Below are 15,784 nucleotides of genomic sequence, written 5' to 3'. Positions count from 1 at the left end.
CTCGCTCCCTGACTCGTACTGTCTTTCTTTCTCTCTCTGTTTCTGTTTCTTTCTCTGCTCCTCTCTCCGTTGCTTCTCATCTGTCTTTATACTGTGATTTCTCTCCAATGCTCTCTTTTTCTCTTCTACTATCTTTCTGTCTCAGAAGTACTAGTAAGTCAGTTTGTGTGTTGTTCCCTCTGCTCCTCCAGTTCCTCCTCAGTTTGTGGTGCAGCCCACAGACCAGGATGGGATCTATGGCAAAACTGTGACCCTCAACTGCTCTGCTGAGGGTTATCCACGCCCCACCCTTGTATGGAAACACTCCAAAGGTAAACAGATACGTAAATCAAGCATCAGAAGACTGTCGGTAGCATGAATTAAATGGTTATACAAACGTATTAATGGACATTGTTTGGGGATGTAACGGCAGCTCTTTTGGAGGGATTAACGGTAGTAGTAGTTGAAGCCATATGGGTTCCATCTGTTTCGTCCACAGCCCGTGTATGATGTGGTTCAACAACTGCAGGTGTACACACACACTGTCACAGGTCGCAGGTGTACAGCCACTGTCGGTTGTGAGGTGGGGGAGCTACCAGTGAGGTGTGAGAGAGCAGGTGAACAAAGTGCCACAGCACTTGACCTGGATAGCTGAAGAGGGGACCCAGGTGTTTGCTGCTTCGCCCATAACCTGGGATGAAAGCTTCCCACAATGGAGAGACAACAACCAATCCAACCAATTGGGTGGTGTGGGGGCCGTGTGAGGGGCATCAAAGGCGTGGAGACAGGGCCAGACAGACAGCAGCCAGGCTTTGATGGGATTTGTTTGTGACTTTGGCTCCCTGGGACCGAGAGGAGATTGGGTTTGATGTGAGAGAGATGCTCCTCAATGTCTTAGACCTCCTGTCTGATTAAAAATGTCTGGCAGAACCTTGGTCTGTCGCCACGGCGATGGCAGAGTGAAGCCTCGGCTGGGGCCTTTATCTGAGATGTACACCTAATTTGTAAGTGCGTGTGTTGCTGTATGTTGTGGTTCTGGATAATGCTTTTTATTCTCCCAGTCAGGTGCTAGCAGAGCAGAGCCACAGAGAGATAGAACAGTGAAGAAGGAAAGGTCAGCTGGTATTAGCATAACTGCTAGCTCCCTCTGGATATGCAAAATCCATCATTCAAGAGCACGTCCTCCTCTCTTGCTATCTCTCTCTCTCCCTTCTCGTCTACAAGGCAGCAGAGTGGGAATAGTACTGCCACTTGACCCCTCGCTAACCATAGGCACTTGACTGGATTTTTAATTAAGGACCAAAACCCACAGTTCACTAAATGTCCTTATCTTTACACGCGAACTTTATCGCATGCTAATATCTGGCCCAGTTCAGACATATGTTTAATACTCTATGAGCGAGCCTGGATGTGTTGCTCTAACATAGGTAGACCACTTACAGCTCTGAGTGGATTTCCATTTCCAGGCAGCTCGTTGACCTGAACATTTTCAGTATTAAACATTTCCTACAGTACTGAAGTTTGACCTTTTTGAATGAAACTGTCCAACATTACCTCCAACAGAAACATGGATGATTATAGAAAATACCTTGTTCCCTAATATGTGAAAAGTATAAGGCTGTATACTAGTATGCTGAGGAATACCTCACCACCAGGGAGATATGCCCAACAAATGAAGAATATTTGACCTACAAAAAGCATGTATATACTAATACTAATCTTTGTGTTTCACCAAGACAAAACCAATGCTTTGGAGATTAGGTTGTATTTACCCCAAAATATATGTACAATACAATGTTCCGTCTTTGATGTGTAGATTTGTAAATGTACATGCTTACATGTTCAATGTTGTTCACATGAAGGATACCAAACCTGGCTTAAAGACAGAAAATCAAGGAAAAACAAAGGAAAATAAGAGTACTTTTTTGTGTAAAGGAAACTGCTCTGCATTTTATTGACTGATTCCTTGTTTCAAGGCCAAGTTGCAGTCTTGTTGTTTTCTTCCTCAGCAATCTGCTCTGGTGTTGAACATGAGCACTATCTCTTTAACGATTACCTCATTTTAGTGGCTACATCCTCCACAGCAGCTGCTGAGGTTTAGGGGCAGTGTTAAGAGACATGTTTACTGTCCTTAAATCCCTAAAGCTTTGTCACTAAAGCGTTACACACACTGTACAAGTCAAATAAGGATGCGCATCTGTCAATAGTCTTGACCCAAAACATGAGCATTAAAAACAAAAACAGTAGTAGCTTTGGATTTAAATTAGTAAGGGGAAATTGTAGCACACCATCCCCATGTTAACCTTACATTGCTTATGCCAAATACAATGTTTCAGTTTAAGGATTAGAGTATGTTGTAGACTTACACGTCCTTTACAAATATGTACACAATTTTTCAAGGTGCTAAATGCATTTAAAATGTGGATCTCAGGTTATATCATCCATGACTCGTGGCCCTGTCCCTCCTGTCTCTTCCCTAGGTAACGGGGTTCCCCAGTTCCAGCCTATCGCCCTGAACTCTGGCTCCCGTATCCAGCTGCTGGTCAACGGCTCTCTGCTCATCAAACACGTGCTGGAGGAGGACAGCGGCTACTACCTGTGTAAGGTCAGCAACGACGTGGGAGCTGACGTCAGCAAATCCATGTACCTCACCATCAAAAGTAAGACTCCAAAAACAATGTAATGTTTCTTTCTGACTACCTTATTAGACTAACTCTGTTTGGTATTGTTGGGTGAAGCATCAAATGACAAGTGTGTATCGCATCTGTGAGTTTGGGTCAGAGCAAATGAGGGGAATATAAGGGTAAAATCTTGATCCCACAGTTTAGTCACTGTTCCTTTGGCCCTGGGTGGGTGGGTGTGTGTGTGCGTGAGCAGCTAAGGACTTATGTCCCGTCCATTACACCCTGAACTCTTCATTCAAGCGGAGTCTGCCAATTGCAAAAGAGAGGGACAGAGCACTACACCACTACACCACTGTGCTCTCTTGTTCTCTGGCCTGCTTTCTCTATCTCACTCTTTCCCCCTCTCTGATTCTCTCTCTCTCTCTCTCTCTCTTTCTCTGATAATGATTATGTTGCCCTACTTGTCTTACATCACCTACATCAGATTTAAAATGACATATAGCACCTTCATAAGGTCACCAGTGTGCCATCTCTCAATCTGTATTTCCCTGAAGTCACAGAAATGTGACCACCCTATATGTTATCTTCTGGTATTAGCCCTGTCCCTGGCTGCATATTGATTTGTATTACAGTGTTCTCCTATAGCCTTGTAGACATCATGTTTAACCGACAAGGGGGAGAGGGCCTGCCTTGCCAGGTCTATTTTAATCAGTACCAGCAGCAGTCTAATGTAACTGTAGCATCACTAATCACTTGCTGGTTACAAAACCAACCCGAGACAGAGCCAAGTCCTGGGCCATGGCCAGGCTAAGCATCATTAATGTCAGTGGGACTTGGAGAGGAACTGGGACACAGTTCAGTGACATAAGGTCACTCATTAGATGCTGTGTCATTTCAAAGGTTTAGACATTGAACAATTGACCTTAGGGTTCCTCAGATGGCCCTTAGGCTACTGTAGTAACTGTACATTGAATCAGTGGGTTAACTGCCTGTTCAGGGGCAGAACGACAGATTTGTACCTTGTCAGCTCGGGGGTTTGAACTTGCAACCTTCCGGTTACTAGTCCAACGCTCTAACCACTAGGCAGGAAGTTACTAGTCCAACGCTCTAACCACTCATTCAGGCAGGAAGTGGAGAAAAAAGGGGCCTAGCCCTAAGAAGTTAATGACCCTGGTCACCAGTCTCCTGGCACTGCTAGTCTGGCTTCGCTGCATGGGGGAATTATTCTCATTTGATGGTGCTCAGATGTGAGTAGAGCTTATTTTCTGTTGCTGTTCTTATCAAGCTGTTGCAGTAGACCCCCCGCTAAGCTGCTCTCTCTGTCAGAGCCAAAGGCAGCTCCCTCCTGGCATTGACTGCTGCACAAATATGCAAACAGACACACACAAACCCACGCAAAGATGGTAACACACACGTGCGCTCCTACAGTACACACAAGCCCTCATTTACACACACACGTGCGCACACATTTTCTCTATCATGCATCCATTCAGATTCACATAATGTAAATAAATACACACTCTCACACACATCAGTAACCATAAACACACATCCCATCATCAATACACGCAGACGTGCACAGACGTTTAGGTTCATTCCATACCATTGCGTTTTATATACTCTACACTGATTTGTGCAAACAAGCATGAACCATCTATTTAAACAAACAGTCTCTGATCATGGTGTGGCTAAGACACTGAGAGGATGCAACAGACATTGGCTGTATGCTAGCCAGCATGGCTACGATGCTCTGGCCTACCCCACCCAGTGTACTGTACAGTATGAGCTTGTCATAGTTAATGAGGCTAACATGGAAGTGCTTATGTAGCACTCTGTGTTTCCATCAGTACATTAGCTCACTGGAGGCCGTGGTTGCCATGCAGTGGCTGGACCTGTGAGACAACACATTTACACACCCAATCAGCAACTGGCTGGGCCCGGGCACCATTATTATTTTTTTTATTTTTTTTACATTACCACCCAGGTCATTGGTCAGCATGCCATAAACAGTAGCTATGCAGTTGGTTAATGCCTAATTATCACTGACAAACAGTTGGCTGTACACCATAGCCAGGCCCAACAACAGCAAGACGCTTCCAGTCACAAGAAAGCCTCTTCCTCTCCTCTTTGCCTTCTTTTCCCAGGAGGTATTTGTCTCCTGACATGTGAGAGAGTAATTGTGCAGGAGAACAGGGCATTAGAGTGGCTCCACTCAACTTGTCATCCCTGTACTGTATGGCCTGTAAGAAGAACACTGGGCCGGCCTGAGGAGTGTGTGTGTGTAGTATAAATCTCTGTGTGTGGGTGTATTATAGGCTATATGCATTTCATTGTGTGTGTGTGTGTGTGTGTTTGGGGGGTATAGCCCAGTGAGGCATTGCATGGCATGGTGGCCTACTTTCCCAGCATGCCCGGCGAGGAGAGGAGATGATAAAATGAGGGTTGAAGCGTATTATCCTCACACAGCGCCGTCGCCCCAGCCTCAGCCCCAGATCAGCTTCCACCCTGACACTGAGACCAGCACGCCCCAGGACACACGATATCATTGGGAATGTACAGGGGGAGGAGGGGAGAGCAAGAGATTAGCTTTTAATGTATCAGTCTCATAGCGTTTCATAGCCTACTGTCAGTGTGTGTATGTGTGAGCTGACTACATTGTACTGTACTATAGGTCTATGCAGGATGGAGGAGTTAGGTTGAGAGCTGCTCCTTATCACCAGATTCCATAAGCCTTCAAAAGCTTAATCAGGAAGACGGAGGGAGATTTAGGGCTGTTACAGTAAGGGGTGTTACAGTAATATTAATTGTAAAGGGGACCCACTGTGAGCGTGTCTCTGTGTAGTGAGGTGTATAGATTCCCTACTTTATAGATTCTTGCTCGTTCTCTCCTATAGCCTACTCTCATTTCCTGTTTAGTTTTACTCAAATCTCTCAAGACTATTTAAATTTAATGATGATTGACATCTTAGAAATGAGAACATTCTGATTATCCAGAAAGCCCAGAGTTGTGATGTATTTGGGGCTTTTGTTAGTGGTATCCATCATGCTACTGGGGGGTTGGAAGCTCAGTCATTACATGATGGTACAGCTGTACTCTTGTCACTCATCAAAATATCACATTTCATGCCTTATAAACCCTGAACTGTGCACTCGTAGACTCAAGATGCTTTCTGTAAAAGTGTACTTATTCGCTTGAGTGGATTGAAAAAGAACACCATTAGTGTCTCAGTATGCACTGCTGCCTGTCTGTCCTAACTATTCTGCTGCCTGTCTGCCCTAACTATTCTACTGCCTGTCTGCCCTAACTATTCTGCTGCCTGTCTGCCCTAACTATTCTGCTGCCTGTCTGTCCTAACTATTCTGCTGCCTGTCTGCCCTAACTATTCTACTGCCTGTCTGCCCTAACTATTCTGCTGCCTGTCTGCCCTAACTATTCTGCTGCCTGTCTGCCCTAACTATTCTGCTGCCTGTCTGCCCTAACTATTCTACTGCCTGTCTGCCCTAACTATTCTGCTGCCTGTCTGCCCTAACTATTCTGCTGCCTGTCTGCCCTAACTATTCTGCTGCCTGTCTGCCCTAACTATTCTGCTGCCTGTCTGCCCTAACTATTCTGCTGCCTGTCTGCCCTAACTATTCTGCTGCCTGTCTGCCCTAACTATTCTGCTGCCTGTCTGCCCTAACTATTCTGCTGCCTGTCTGCCCTAACTATTCTGCTGCCTGTCTGCCCTAACTATTCTGCTGCCTGTCTGCTCCTAACTATTCTGCTGCCTGTTTGCCTTAACTATTCTGCTGCCTGTTTGCCTTAACTATTCTGCTGCCTGTTTGCCCTAACTATTCTGTGTGCATGTGTGCATGTGTACATGCGTGTGTGTGTCCCAGGCCGTTGAAGCTCTTCAGTGAGTTTCTGCTTCATTTAAACCCGTCAATACTTCAATTAGAGACAGACTAAGTAAGGGCCCAGGGGAACAGTTATTTGCATGTGGTGTTCTACCTTATTTTCAGTCCCTCTCTTACAGAGAAAGGGTTCAGATCAGAAAGATAAAACAACAGATGCTTTTACTACTGCTGTGCAGCTAACACATTTTACTCAAAGTGTGTACACCCTAGCCAACTAGAAATCCTACAGTAAGATGTTTTCATTTTATTTGATATACCAATGTTTTGGGGATTTCTTGTCAAAAAATGTAACTCTATAATGGTCTGTTCAATTTCAAGACTGGCTATCATTGCAATTCACACCTTTTAATAATGCTACTGGATGATTGTTTACTCAATCAGTTGTAGTCCATCTCCATCCAAGATGGCAACCTCCTCCTCAGTCTCCCTCTGCCCAATGACACACAGCCAGACCTGACTGGGACCTGACAGACAGATAGGAATTGAAACCTCCTCCTCAGTCTCCCTCCTCCCCAGTCTCCCTCTGCCCAGTGACACACAGCCAGACCTGACAGACAGATAGGAATAGAAACCTCCTCCTCAGTCTCCCTCCTCCTCAGTCTCCCTCTGCCCAGTGACACACAGCCAGACCTGACAGACAGATAGGAATAGAAACCTCCTCCTCAGTCTCCCTCCTCCTCGGTCTCCCTCTGCCCAGTGACACACAGCCAGACCTGACTGGGACCTGACAGACAGATAGGACTTGAAACCTCCTCCTCAGTGTCCCTCCTCCTCAGTCTCCCTCTGCCCAGTGACACACAGCCAGACCTGACAGACAGATAGGAATAGAAACCTCCTCCTCAGTCTCCCTCCTCCTCAGTCTCCCTCTGCCCAGTGACACACAGCCAGACCTGACAGACAGATAGGAATAGAAACCTCCCCCCCCCCTCTCGCTCTCTCTTTCTCTCTTGCTCTCTCTCTGTCTCTCCCTCCCTCTCTCTGTCTCTCCCTCCCTCTCTCTGTCTCTCCCTCCCTCTCTCTGTCTCTCCCTCCCTCTCTCTGTCTCTCCCTCCCTCCCTCTGTCTCTCCCTCCCTCTCTCTGTCTCTCCCTCCTGCACATTATTACCAGGCTCTGTTACATCGCTGGATATTAAAAAATATACATCAACCAAGCAATTATGGGCCATCAAAAAGAATACTGGTAGCCTGGGGGGCTACTGAGGGTTGTGTTGTGAATGTAGGGAGGAGAGAGGAGTCTGGCTGGGAGCAGCCTTTTGTTGTCCCCACAACCTTCTTTAACAAGTCTCAGGTTGTTGTGAGGATGGTTTAAGATGGAGAACACCTTGAGCTGCCTGTTTGTTCTATGTCATCTTTGACACCTGAGGCCTTTACTGGATCAGTATTGGGAGTGTCACAGCAAACTGAGTATGACACTGTGGAAGCACACAGCACAGAGCAGCCAGTCTCTGTAGCTTTAACAAGCAGCCAGAGCAGACAGACATTTCCCTGAAATTTGATCAGGTGGAACTGTGCTGATCACACAGTGGAGGAGCTGGGTTCTGTACCAGAGCCACGTGTGTGATGACAATAGCAGATCCTATGCCTGTGTTGTTTGAAAGGTACGTCAGCATTAGGATTCTTCTTCTATTCTGCGTCCCCCCCTCCTCCTCTAGCTCCCCCTCTTCCCTCCTCTCCTCAAAGGCGGAGCGCTCATCAAGGCATGCCCTCCGTCTCGCGGGGCCAGGAGTAGGAAAACATCAGGCAGGTCTCCTGCTGACGCCGCCTGCCACGGCGCTGCCTGCTGCCTCAGATGTACGGAGAAACTACCCCTGTTAAGGAGCAATAACATTTAGAGAAGGCTGAGGAGGATATTTTAATGTGCCTCACTTAAAATTCATAGTTGTCATGCAAAATAAATCAGCGTTCTTTGGCGTAGTTTGAGAGTGAATAAGAGATGAGGCTTAAATGTTGGCAGACCTTAGTGTGACACATTCAATCATGTCAGAGAGGGGCTGTCAGCTAGCGGAGCCACACCCCCTCCTACACACACACACACACATACACACACATACACACACACACACACACACACAAACCCCTCCTCTGCACCGTGAACCTCAAACGGGGTGGTGCAGAGAGAACGAGGGAGATGGAGAGAGTGTGTCACCTGGGATTATGTGTGGCTTGTTTTTGCTGCATGTGTTTCTCTGTTTTTCAGAATTTGTGTGGGTGTGTATGTGTGTTCCGTGTGAGTGTTGCCTTCTTGTGTAGATGTGTGTGTGTTCTGTGTTGGTGTGTGACTGTGTGTGTAGAAGACAGAGGAGAGGTCGAGGTTCTGAGTGTGTGTGGAGGGGTAGTGAGACAGCAGTGGGGCCAGAGGAGTAGTCTTGTCTGCTGTGTATGAATAATCAAAGTGGGCTCTCATCATTAAATCATAGCCATCCTGGTGGGATAGGAGAGAGAGGAGAGAGATCACAGTTACACTGCTGCAGGGGAACATCCTCTCAGACAGTGTTTCTGAGACTTGTCATGAGTCCTCTCTGCTCGTACTACCCACTTAGTTCCTGGAGAAACAGCTCCTTTAACAGACACAGACAGACACACACAGACAGACAGACACACGGAGGAGAATGGCTAGAGCACCAGCCCCCAGACGTATCCCATTGTCTTAGTCAGTAGGATGTACTGTATATATGATCTTGTTAAACACGTACAGTAGACATGCCGTATGTACCTACACATTCATATACAGTACATTATTTTGTCTGCCTTGAAGTCCATTCCTCTCTGAAACATCAGCAACAGTGCACTGTACATACAGTATGTGCGGCATTTGTATGAGATATCAGTACAGCAGGTTATATCATCAAGGTTTTCAATGTAACTGTGATCTACACAAACCTATGTGAGACAGTACAGGACTGTGTTGTGTGTCTGTACTGTAGTAGAGGACACCTGCAGCTGTTTATAGCAGAACTGGGGTATTTCCCCAAATACACACACACACAGACACACACACACACACACACAGCACCGCTGCTAATAAGCGTGGTGCGTCGTAGTGCCGCAATGCCAGACGAGCTCTACACACACCGCGGGGAGTTCAGACTAGTCACAGCTTTCCTCTGCTCTGTAGCACCCTGTCTCTGTCTCTGTTTCTGTCTCTGTCTCTGTCTCTGCCTGAGACGCCCTACCTCAGGAACAACACGTAAACAGTTGTTGTCTGTTTGATTGCTGAAGGCCTGTTTTTGAACCATTAGTGGTCAATGCATTGTGGGAACCAGGGAGATCTAGATAGGAGTTCATGACTTTCCATAGTTGACTATTCTCAGCCGTGATGTTGGGAATGAGTACTCCTTTAGGCTTTAGGGTGGCAGAGGACAGTTAAAGGAGAATGTATGAGCCTCTGTTAAGTTAGACGTTCCAACCTCTGCTTCACTCTCTCCCTTTTTCGCTTTCTCTCCTCTCACCCTCTCTCTCAGTTCCGGCCATGATCACGTCGTACCCCAACACCACCATGGCCACGGTGGGCCAGCAGAAAGAGATGAGCTGCACGGCCCATGGGGAGAAGCCCATCATGGTGCGCTGGGAAAAGGAGGAACGCATCATCAACCCAGAGACCAGCCGCTACACCGTCGTGGTCAAAGAGGTGGCTGACGAGGTCATCTCCACTCTGAAGGTGCGCCTGAGGCCTCCACCTCAAATGGGGGTGATGTGTATTATTAGTGTAGTACGTTCTCAATATAGCATGAATGATCGTAGTAGTGTTTGTGCTTGCAGTGATTGACATTGGACATTTTGTGTAGCCTATAAAATAACCAGAGGTTATGATCTGTTGAATACCAAACTGTTTTGGTGTATTATGGAGATGTTGCCTGGTTGAAAACTATGTTGACCTCTCCTCAGATTTTGCCCACTGTTCGGGAAGATTCTGGATTCTTCTCCTGCCATGCCATCAACTCCTATGGTGAAGACAGAGGGATCATTCAGTTAACAGTACAAGGTAAACTCCTGGCTTCAGCTCCTGCTTCTTAAGCTGTTTCTCCATTGTGGTACCTTTTTGTTGCTACTGTAAGTTTCTCCTGACCACATCAGCTAATATCTCTCGGCCTTAGTTAACTTGAGCCTGCAGTTTGTTTCCTCCTGGTCAGGTCAACTAAGTGAACAGATAAACCTCTCTATCTAATCTGTGTGTGTGTGTGTGTGTGTGTGTGTGTGTGGTTTTAAACCCTTTTAGAACCTCCGGACCCTCCCGAGGTGGAGATCCGAGAGGTCAGAGACCGGACCATTGCCCTCCGCTGGACCATGGGCTTTGACGGAAACAGCCCCATCACAGGATATGACATCGAGTGCAAGAACAAGTCAGGTAGGGCTGGCACAAAGGCCTATGGAATAATGTGAGAAATCCACATGAAATTGCATATGACATAGTTATAACTAAATCGTTTTTTTGCATTAGCTAACTTGTTTGTTGTTGGTTGTCATGTCATACAGATATGCTAATAGGTTCATTGTGTTTGGCCCCCCCTAGCCTCGTGGAATTCAGCCCAGATAACCAAAGATGTGTCCCCCCAGCTGAACCAGGCCACCATTATAGAGCTGCACCCCTCCTCCACCTACAACATCCGCATATTCGCCAAGAACAACATCGGCAAGAGCGACACTAGCAACGAGCTCACCATCACCACTGACGAAGCAGGTCGGCCCACACAGATCTGTCCTTCACTGGGTCAAAACATAATGTAGTTATGTTCCAAACCAGTTTGACACATATTCTGTTGGTCTTCAGATTTTTAGCAAAGGATGCGTGTTGTTTTCAATTATGATATTTTCTTGAATACAGTAAAGGTCCATCGCTCGTTTATAACTAGAGCAAAGAGATTCCTAGCGTTGTAGCACCATCTAGTGAGATATTTACTCAAAATAATTAATGTCTGAATTGACTCAGTCAATGATGGTGGGTTATAAAAATGATTAAAAAAGGACCTTTACCATTGCATTTTTGTTTCACAGTTCTGGTCTACTTAAGGGGTGGCTCTCCCATAGGCATCAATGCGATAGCAGGTCTGGTCGACTTAGTTCACGCGCCACGCACCAACCAGAAAAAAGGAGCCTATGAAATGTCTTGCTTTCTCAATCATCTCTGCAACAGTCAACTGAATGTCTCATAAGAGTATTTTGTGTTAATATTACACCTGTTCCACAGCCCCCGATGGCCCTCCACAAGAAGTACAACTGGAGGCCACCTCTCCACAAAGCATCAAAGTCACCTGGAAGGTACTGTGTCCTCATGGTGTTAAACAGAGCTATTTTCCTGTTTCTATCGATGTCTATGTACAGTCTGATCGTATGATATGACAATAGTAATGCAGAGCATTTGACCAAACGTGTTACCCTAATTATAAGCAAAAGGATGGCAGCATTTGAACATATTTTGCAGCATTTTAACATATTGTCGTTGTCCCCCATCCTCTTCCTCCTCCTCAGGCCCCCCACAAGCACCTTCAGAATGGGGTGATCCGGGGCTACCAGGTGGGTTACAGAGAGTACAGCTCTGGAGGCAGCTTCCAGTTTAACATCATCAGCATGGACACCACAGGGGAGAGCAGCGAGAGCATCACCCTGGACAACCTGAGGAAGTTCACTGAGTATGGGGTGGTGGTGCAGGCAGCTAACCGTGCTGGCACCGGCCCCTCCTCTCAGGAGGTCATCACCAAAACACTGGAGGATGGTTAGTACAGATCAGGGGGTTAAGGGGTGGGGTTGGGTAGGGATGTGTGTTTGTGTTTAGTTTACTTCTTAATAGCATGAGAATGTTGCAGTGTGAAAATGTAATTGCCGTAGGTAGACTACCATATTCTGGATCAATTACCTCAAACCAAAAGATGTGAAATCACTAATACAGTAAGAAGCCAGTAGGAGGAGATATTGCAGCCTAGTCTGAACAAAAATATAAACGCAACGTGCAACAATGTCAAAGATTTTACTGAGTTAACATTCATTTCGGCACTAATCTATGGATTTCACATGACTGGGAATACAGATATGCATCTTTTGGTCACAGATACCTTAAAAAAAGAAGGGCGTGGATCAGAAAACCAGTCAGTATCTCATGTGACCACCATTTGCCTCATGCAGTGCGACACATTGCATAGATTTGATCAGGTTGTTGTTGCCTGTGGAATGCTGTCCCACTCCTCTTCAATGGCTGTGCGAAGTTGCTGGATATTGGCGGGAACTGGAATACGCTGTCGTACACGTCGATCCAGAGCATCCCAAACATGCTCAATGGGTGACATGTCTGGTGAGTATGCAGGCCATGGAAGAACTGGGACATTTTCAGCTTCCAGCAATTGTGTACAGATTCTTACGACATGGGGCCGTGCATTATAATGCTGAAACATGAGGTGATGGCAGCGGATTAATGGCACGACAATGAGCCTCAGGATCTCGTCACTGTATATCTGTGCATTGAAATTGCCATCAATAAAATGCAATTGTGTTCGTTGTCCGTAGCCCATATCACATCCCCACTGCCACCATGGGGCACTCTGTTCATAAAGTTGACATCAACAAACCTATCCCTCACACAACACAATACACGCTGTCTGCCATCTACCCCGTACAGTTGAAACTGGGATTAATCCGGGAAGAACACACTTCTACAGCATGCCAGTGGCCATCGAAGGTGAGCATTTGCCCACTGAAGTCGGTTACGATGCCGAACTGCAGTCAGGTCAAGACCCTGGTTAGTACGAAAAGCATGCAGATGAGCTTCCCTGAAATGGTTTCAGACAGTTTGCGTAGTTTTTATTCGGATGTTCAAACCCACAGTTTCATCAACTGTCCGGGTAGCTGGTCTCAGACGATCCTGCAGGAAGCCTGATGTGGTTACATGTGGTCTGCGGTTGTAAGGTCAATTGGACGTTCTGCCAAAATCTCTAAAACTAGGTTGGAGTTGGGTTATGGTGGATAAATGGACATTCAATTCTCTTGCAACAGCTCTGGTGGACATTCCTGCAGCCAATTGCACACTCCCTCAAAACTTGAGACATATGTGGCATTGTGTTGTGTGACGACACTGCACATTTTAGAGTGGATTTTATTGTCCCCAGCAAAAGGTGCACCTGTATAATGATCATGCTGTTTATCAGCTTCTTAATATGCCACATCTGTCAGGTGGATGGATTATCTTGGCAAAGGAAAAATGCTCACCAACAGGGATATAAACACATTTTTGCACAACATTTGAGAGAAATAAGCTTTTTGTCCATATGGAACATTTTATTTTTATTTTTATTTCAGCTCATGAAACATGGGACCAACACCTTACATGTTGCATATATATATTTGTTCAGTGTACCATTGTCTACACATGTCCTAACTTCGGTTCCCCTCCTGTCCCTTGACAGTCCCCTCGCGTCCCCCTGAGAATGTCCTGGCCATGGCCAAGTCCCCAGAAGTAATCTCTCTGTCCTGGTTGACCCTGCCCAAAGAGGCCCTCAATGGAAACCTGCAGGGCTACAGAGTCATCTACTGGGCCAACCTGCCAGACGGAGGTAGGGGCTTGTTAACACGCGCTCAGAATACTTAGCGGACCACTGGTGGTGTGAGCACTATGATCATCATGGTTTTAGCCCATTCTTTCATTTTCTATTTTAACTGCTATGTAGCATGCCATTCATCTTGTACTTGACAGATTTGTGCCACTAGGTGAGGCTATGGTTTAGTTTGTAGTTTTCTCAACAGGCAACACTAGATCATGGGTGTGCCTTGTGGAATGTTTGCAATATCTCAGCAACGATGCCATTTTCTCCTCAATTTCATTCTGCGAGTGTTGATTCAAGTTAGTTCTAATTAGTTCCCTTCTAGATTTACTTACAAATCAACTATCCAATGAGTATTATATCTCAATAGACACATATCCATTTAAATTGGGTTCCTGTTCTGTATATAATGTAGTTAATTAGTTGTTTAGTAGCTTCATTCTAGATGAGTTGGGTTATTTGGATGGAGGTACCACAGGGCGTGAGAGGGGGCAGCACCCAGAGCTAACACTCTGCTCCCAGGCCCTGTGGATGGGATCCAGCCTGCAGCCTCTCGGGGCTCCATCAATAATTCACAAGATGCAGTAACTCACTGAGGGTCACTGCTTCAGTTATGTCTACAAGGACACTCAGTCAAGGACACAGGAGACACAGCAGACAGAGCACTACTGCCAGTACTCAGTCATTACTATATCACAGATACTACCTCGGTCAAAAATCACAGTAGCTTACTGTGTATGTGCATCGTCTTGTATGGTAGTTTGCAGTGTGGTCCTAGGCAGTGGTGTAAAGTACTTCATTAAAAATACTTTAAAATACTACTTAAGTCGTTTTTGGGGGTATCTATACTTTTACTCAAGTACTATTTTACTGGGTTACTTTCACTTTTACTTGAGTCATTTTATATTAAGGTATCTTTACTTTTACTCATGTATGACAATTGAGTACTTATTCCGCCTCTGGTTCTAGGTTTATTGTATTATTGTGGTCACTGTAGTTATTTTCTCATAATGCTGTCACACTGGATCATAGACTTAATTTGATATGGCATGAGAGTGAGTGATAAAAGGTTGTTTGTAACCGTTGTGTGACATTGACAGAGTTGGGAGAGATCAGGAACGTGACCACCTCCTACCCCTCTCTGGAACTGGATGGTCTGGAGAAATACACCAACTACAGCATCCAGGTTCTGGCCTTCACCCGGGCCGGGGACGGGGTGCGCAGTGAGCAGATCTTCACCCGGACCAAGGAAGACGGTGAGATACAAATCCTGGCTTGAGATACACTTGGCATAGATGTGGATCATTGCTTTCACATTGACATCAAAGCATGATTCCTGCATAAGTTCAAGCTATGCACGTAATAAAGAACTATCTGCAATAAGGCCATATAAGCCCATCTTCACTGTTTCTATTCATATATACAGTATATATGTATGTTTAGCATAATATGCCCCTCCTTCCTCCCTCTAGTCCCTGGGCCTCCAGCGGGGGTTAAGAGTGCAGCCGCCACCAGCTCCGTGGTGTTTGTGTCCTGGCTCCCTCCTCTCAAACTCAACGGCATCATCAGGAAGTACATTGTCTTCTGTTCCAACCTGCACCCCACGGTACGGAGCTCTATTATTATTAACACAGCTCTCACAGCAGCCTTGAATGCCCATTACAACACTGCCTCCAGTCCTCCCATTCTGGGCTGTATTAGAAAGTCCTGTAGGGAGAGAGAAAGCTCATGGAGATTACTCCTCTGTTCAAGTTGTAT

The 15,784-nt window shown here is 46.0% G+C and overlaps 1 protein-coding gene across 2 annotated transcripts in view; it reads left to right on the top strand.

The window, feature by feature from the left end:
- LOC109909172 (Down syndrome cell adhesion molecule homolog) overlaps positions 1-15,784 on the top strand; it is a 135,166-nt gene that overhangs the window by 97,637 nt on the left and 21,745 nt on the right. For both annotated transcript variants that reach the window (XM_031796261.1, XM_020508167.2), the window contains exons 10-20: positions 192-311; positions 2,460-2,639; positions 9,962-10,158; positions 10,386-10,482; positions 10,717-10,845; positions 11,011-11,178; positions 11,686-11,756; positions 11,967-12,210; positions 13,892-14,038; positions 15,127-15,282; positions 15,499-15,632. In XM_031796261.1, the coding sequence (XP_031652121.1) occupies positions 192-311; positions 2,460-2,639; positions 9,962-10,158; positions 10,386-10,482; positions 10,717-10,845; positions 11,011-11,178; positions 11,686-11,756; positions 11,967-12,210; positions 13,892-14,038; positions 15,127-15,282; positions 15,499-15,632 (1,643 nt within the window). The remainder of the gene's footprint in view (positions 1-191; positions 312-2,459; positions 2,640-9,961; positions 10,159-10,385; positions 10,483-10,716; positions 10,846-11,010; positions 11,179-11,685; positions 11,757-11,966; positions 12,211-13,891; positions 14,039-15,126; positions 15,283-15,498; positions 15,633-15,784) is intronic.

Source organism: Oncorhynchus kisutch, linkage group LG18 (genome assembly GCF_002021735.2).
Source record: "Oncorhynchus kisutch isolate 150728-3 linkage group LG18, Okis_V2, whole genome shotgun sequence".
Taxonomy (NCBI): Eukaryota; Metazoa; Chordata; class Actinopteri; order Salmoniformes; family Salmonidae; genus Oncorhynchus; species Oncorhynchus kisutch.
Note: the sequence above shows the minus strand (reverse complement) of the source record. Positions and strands in the feature narration are given on the sequence as shown.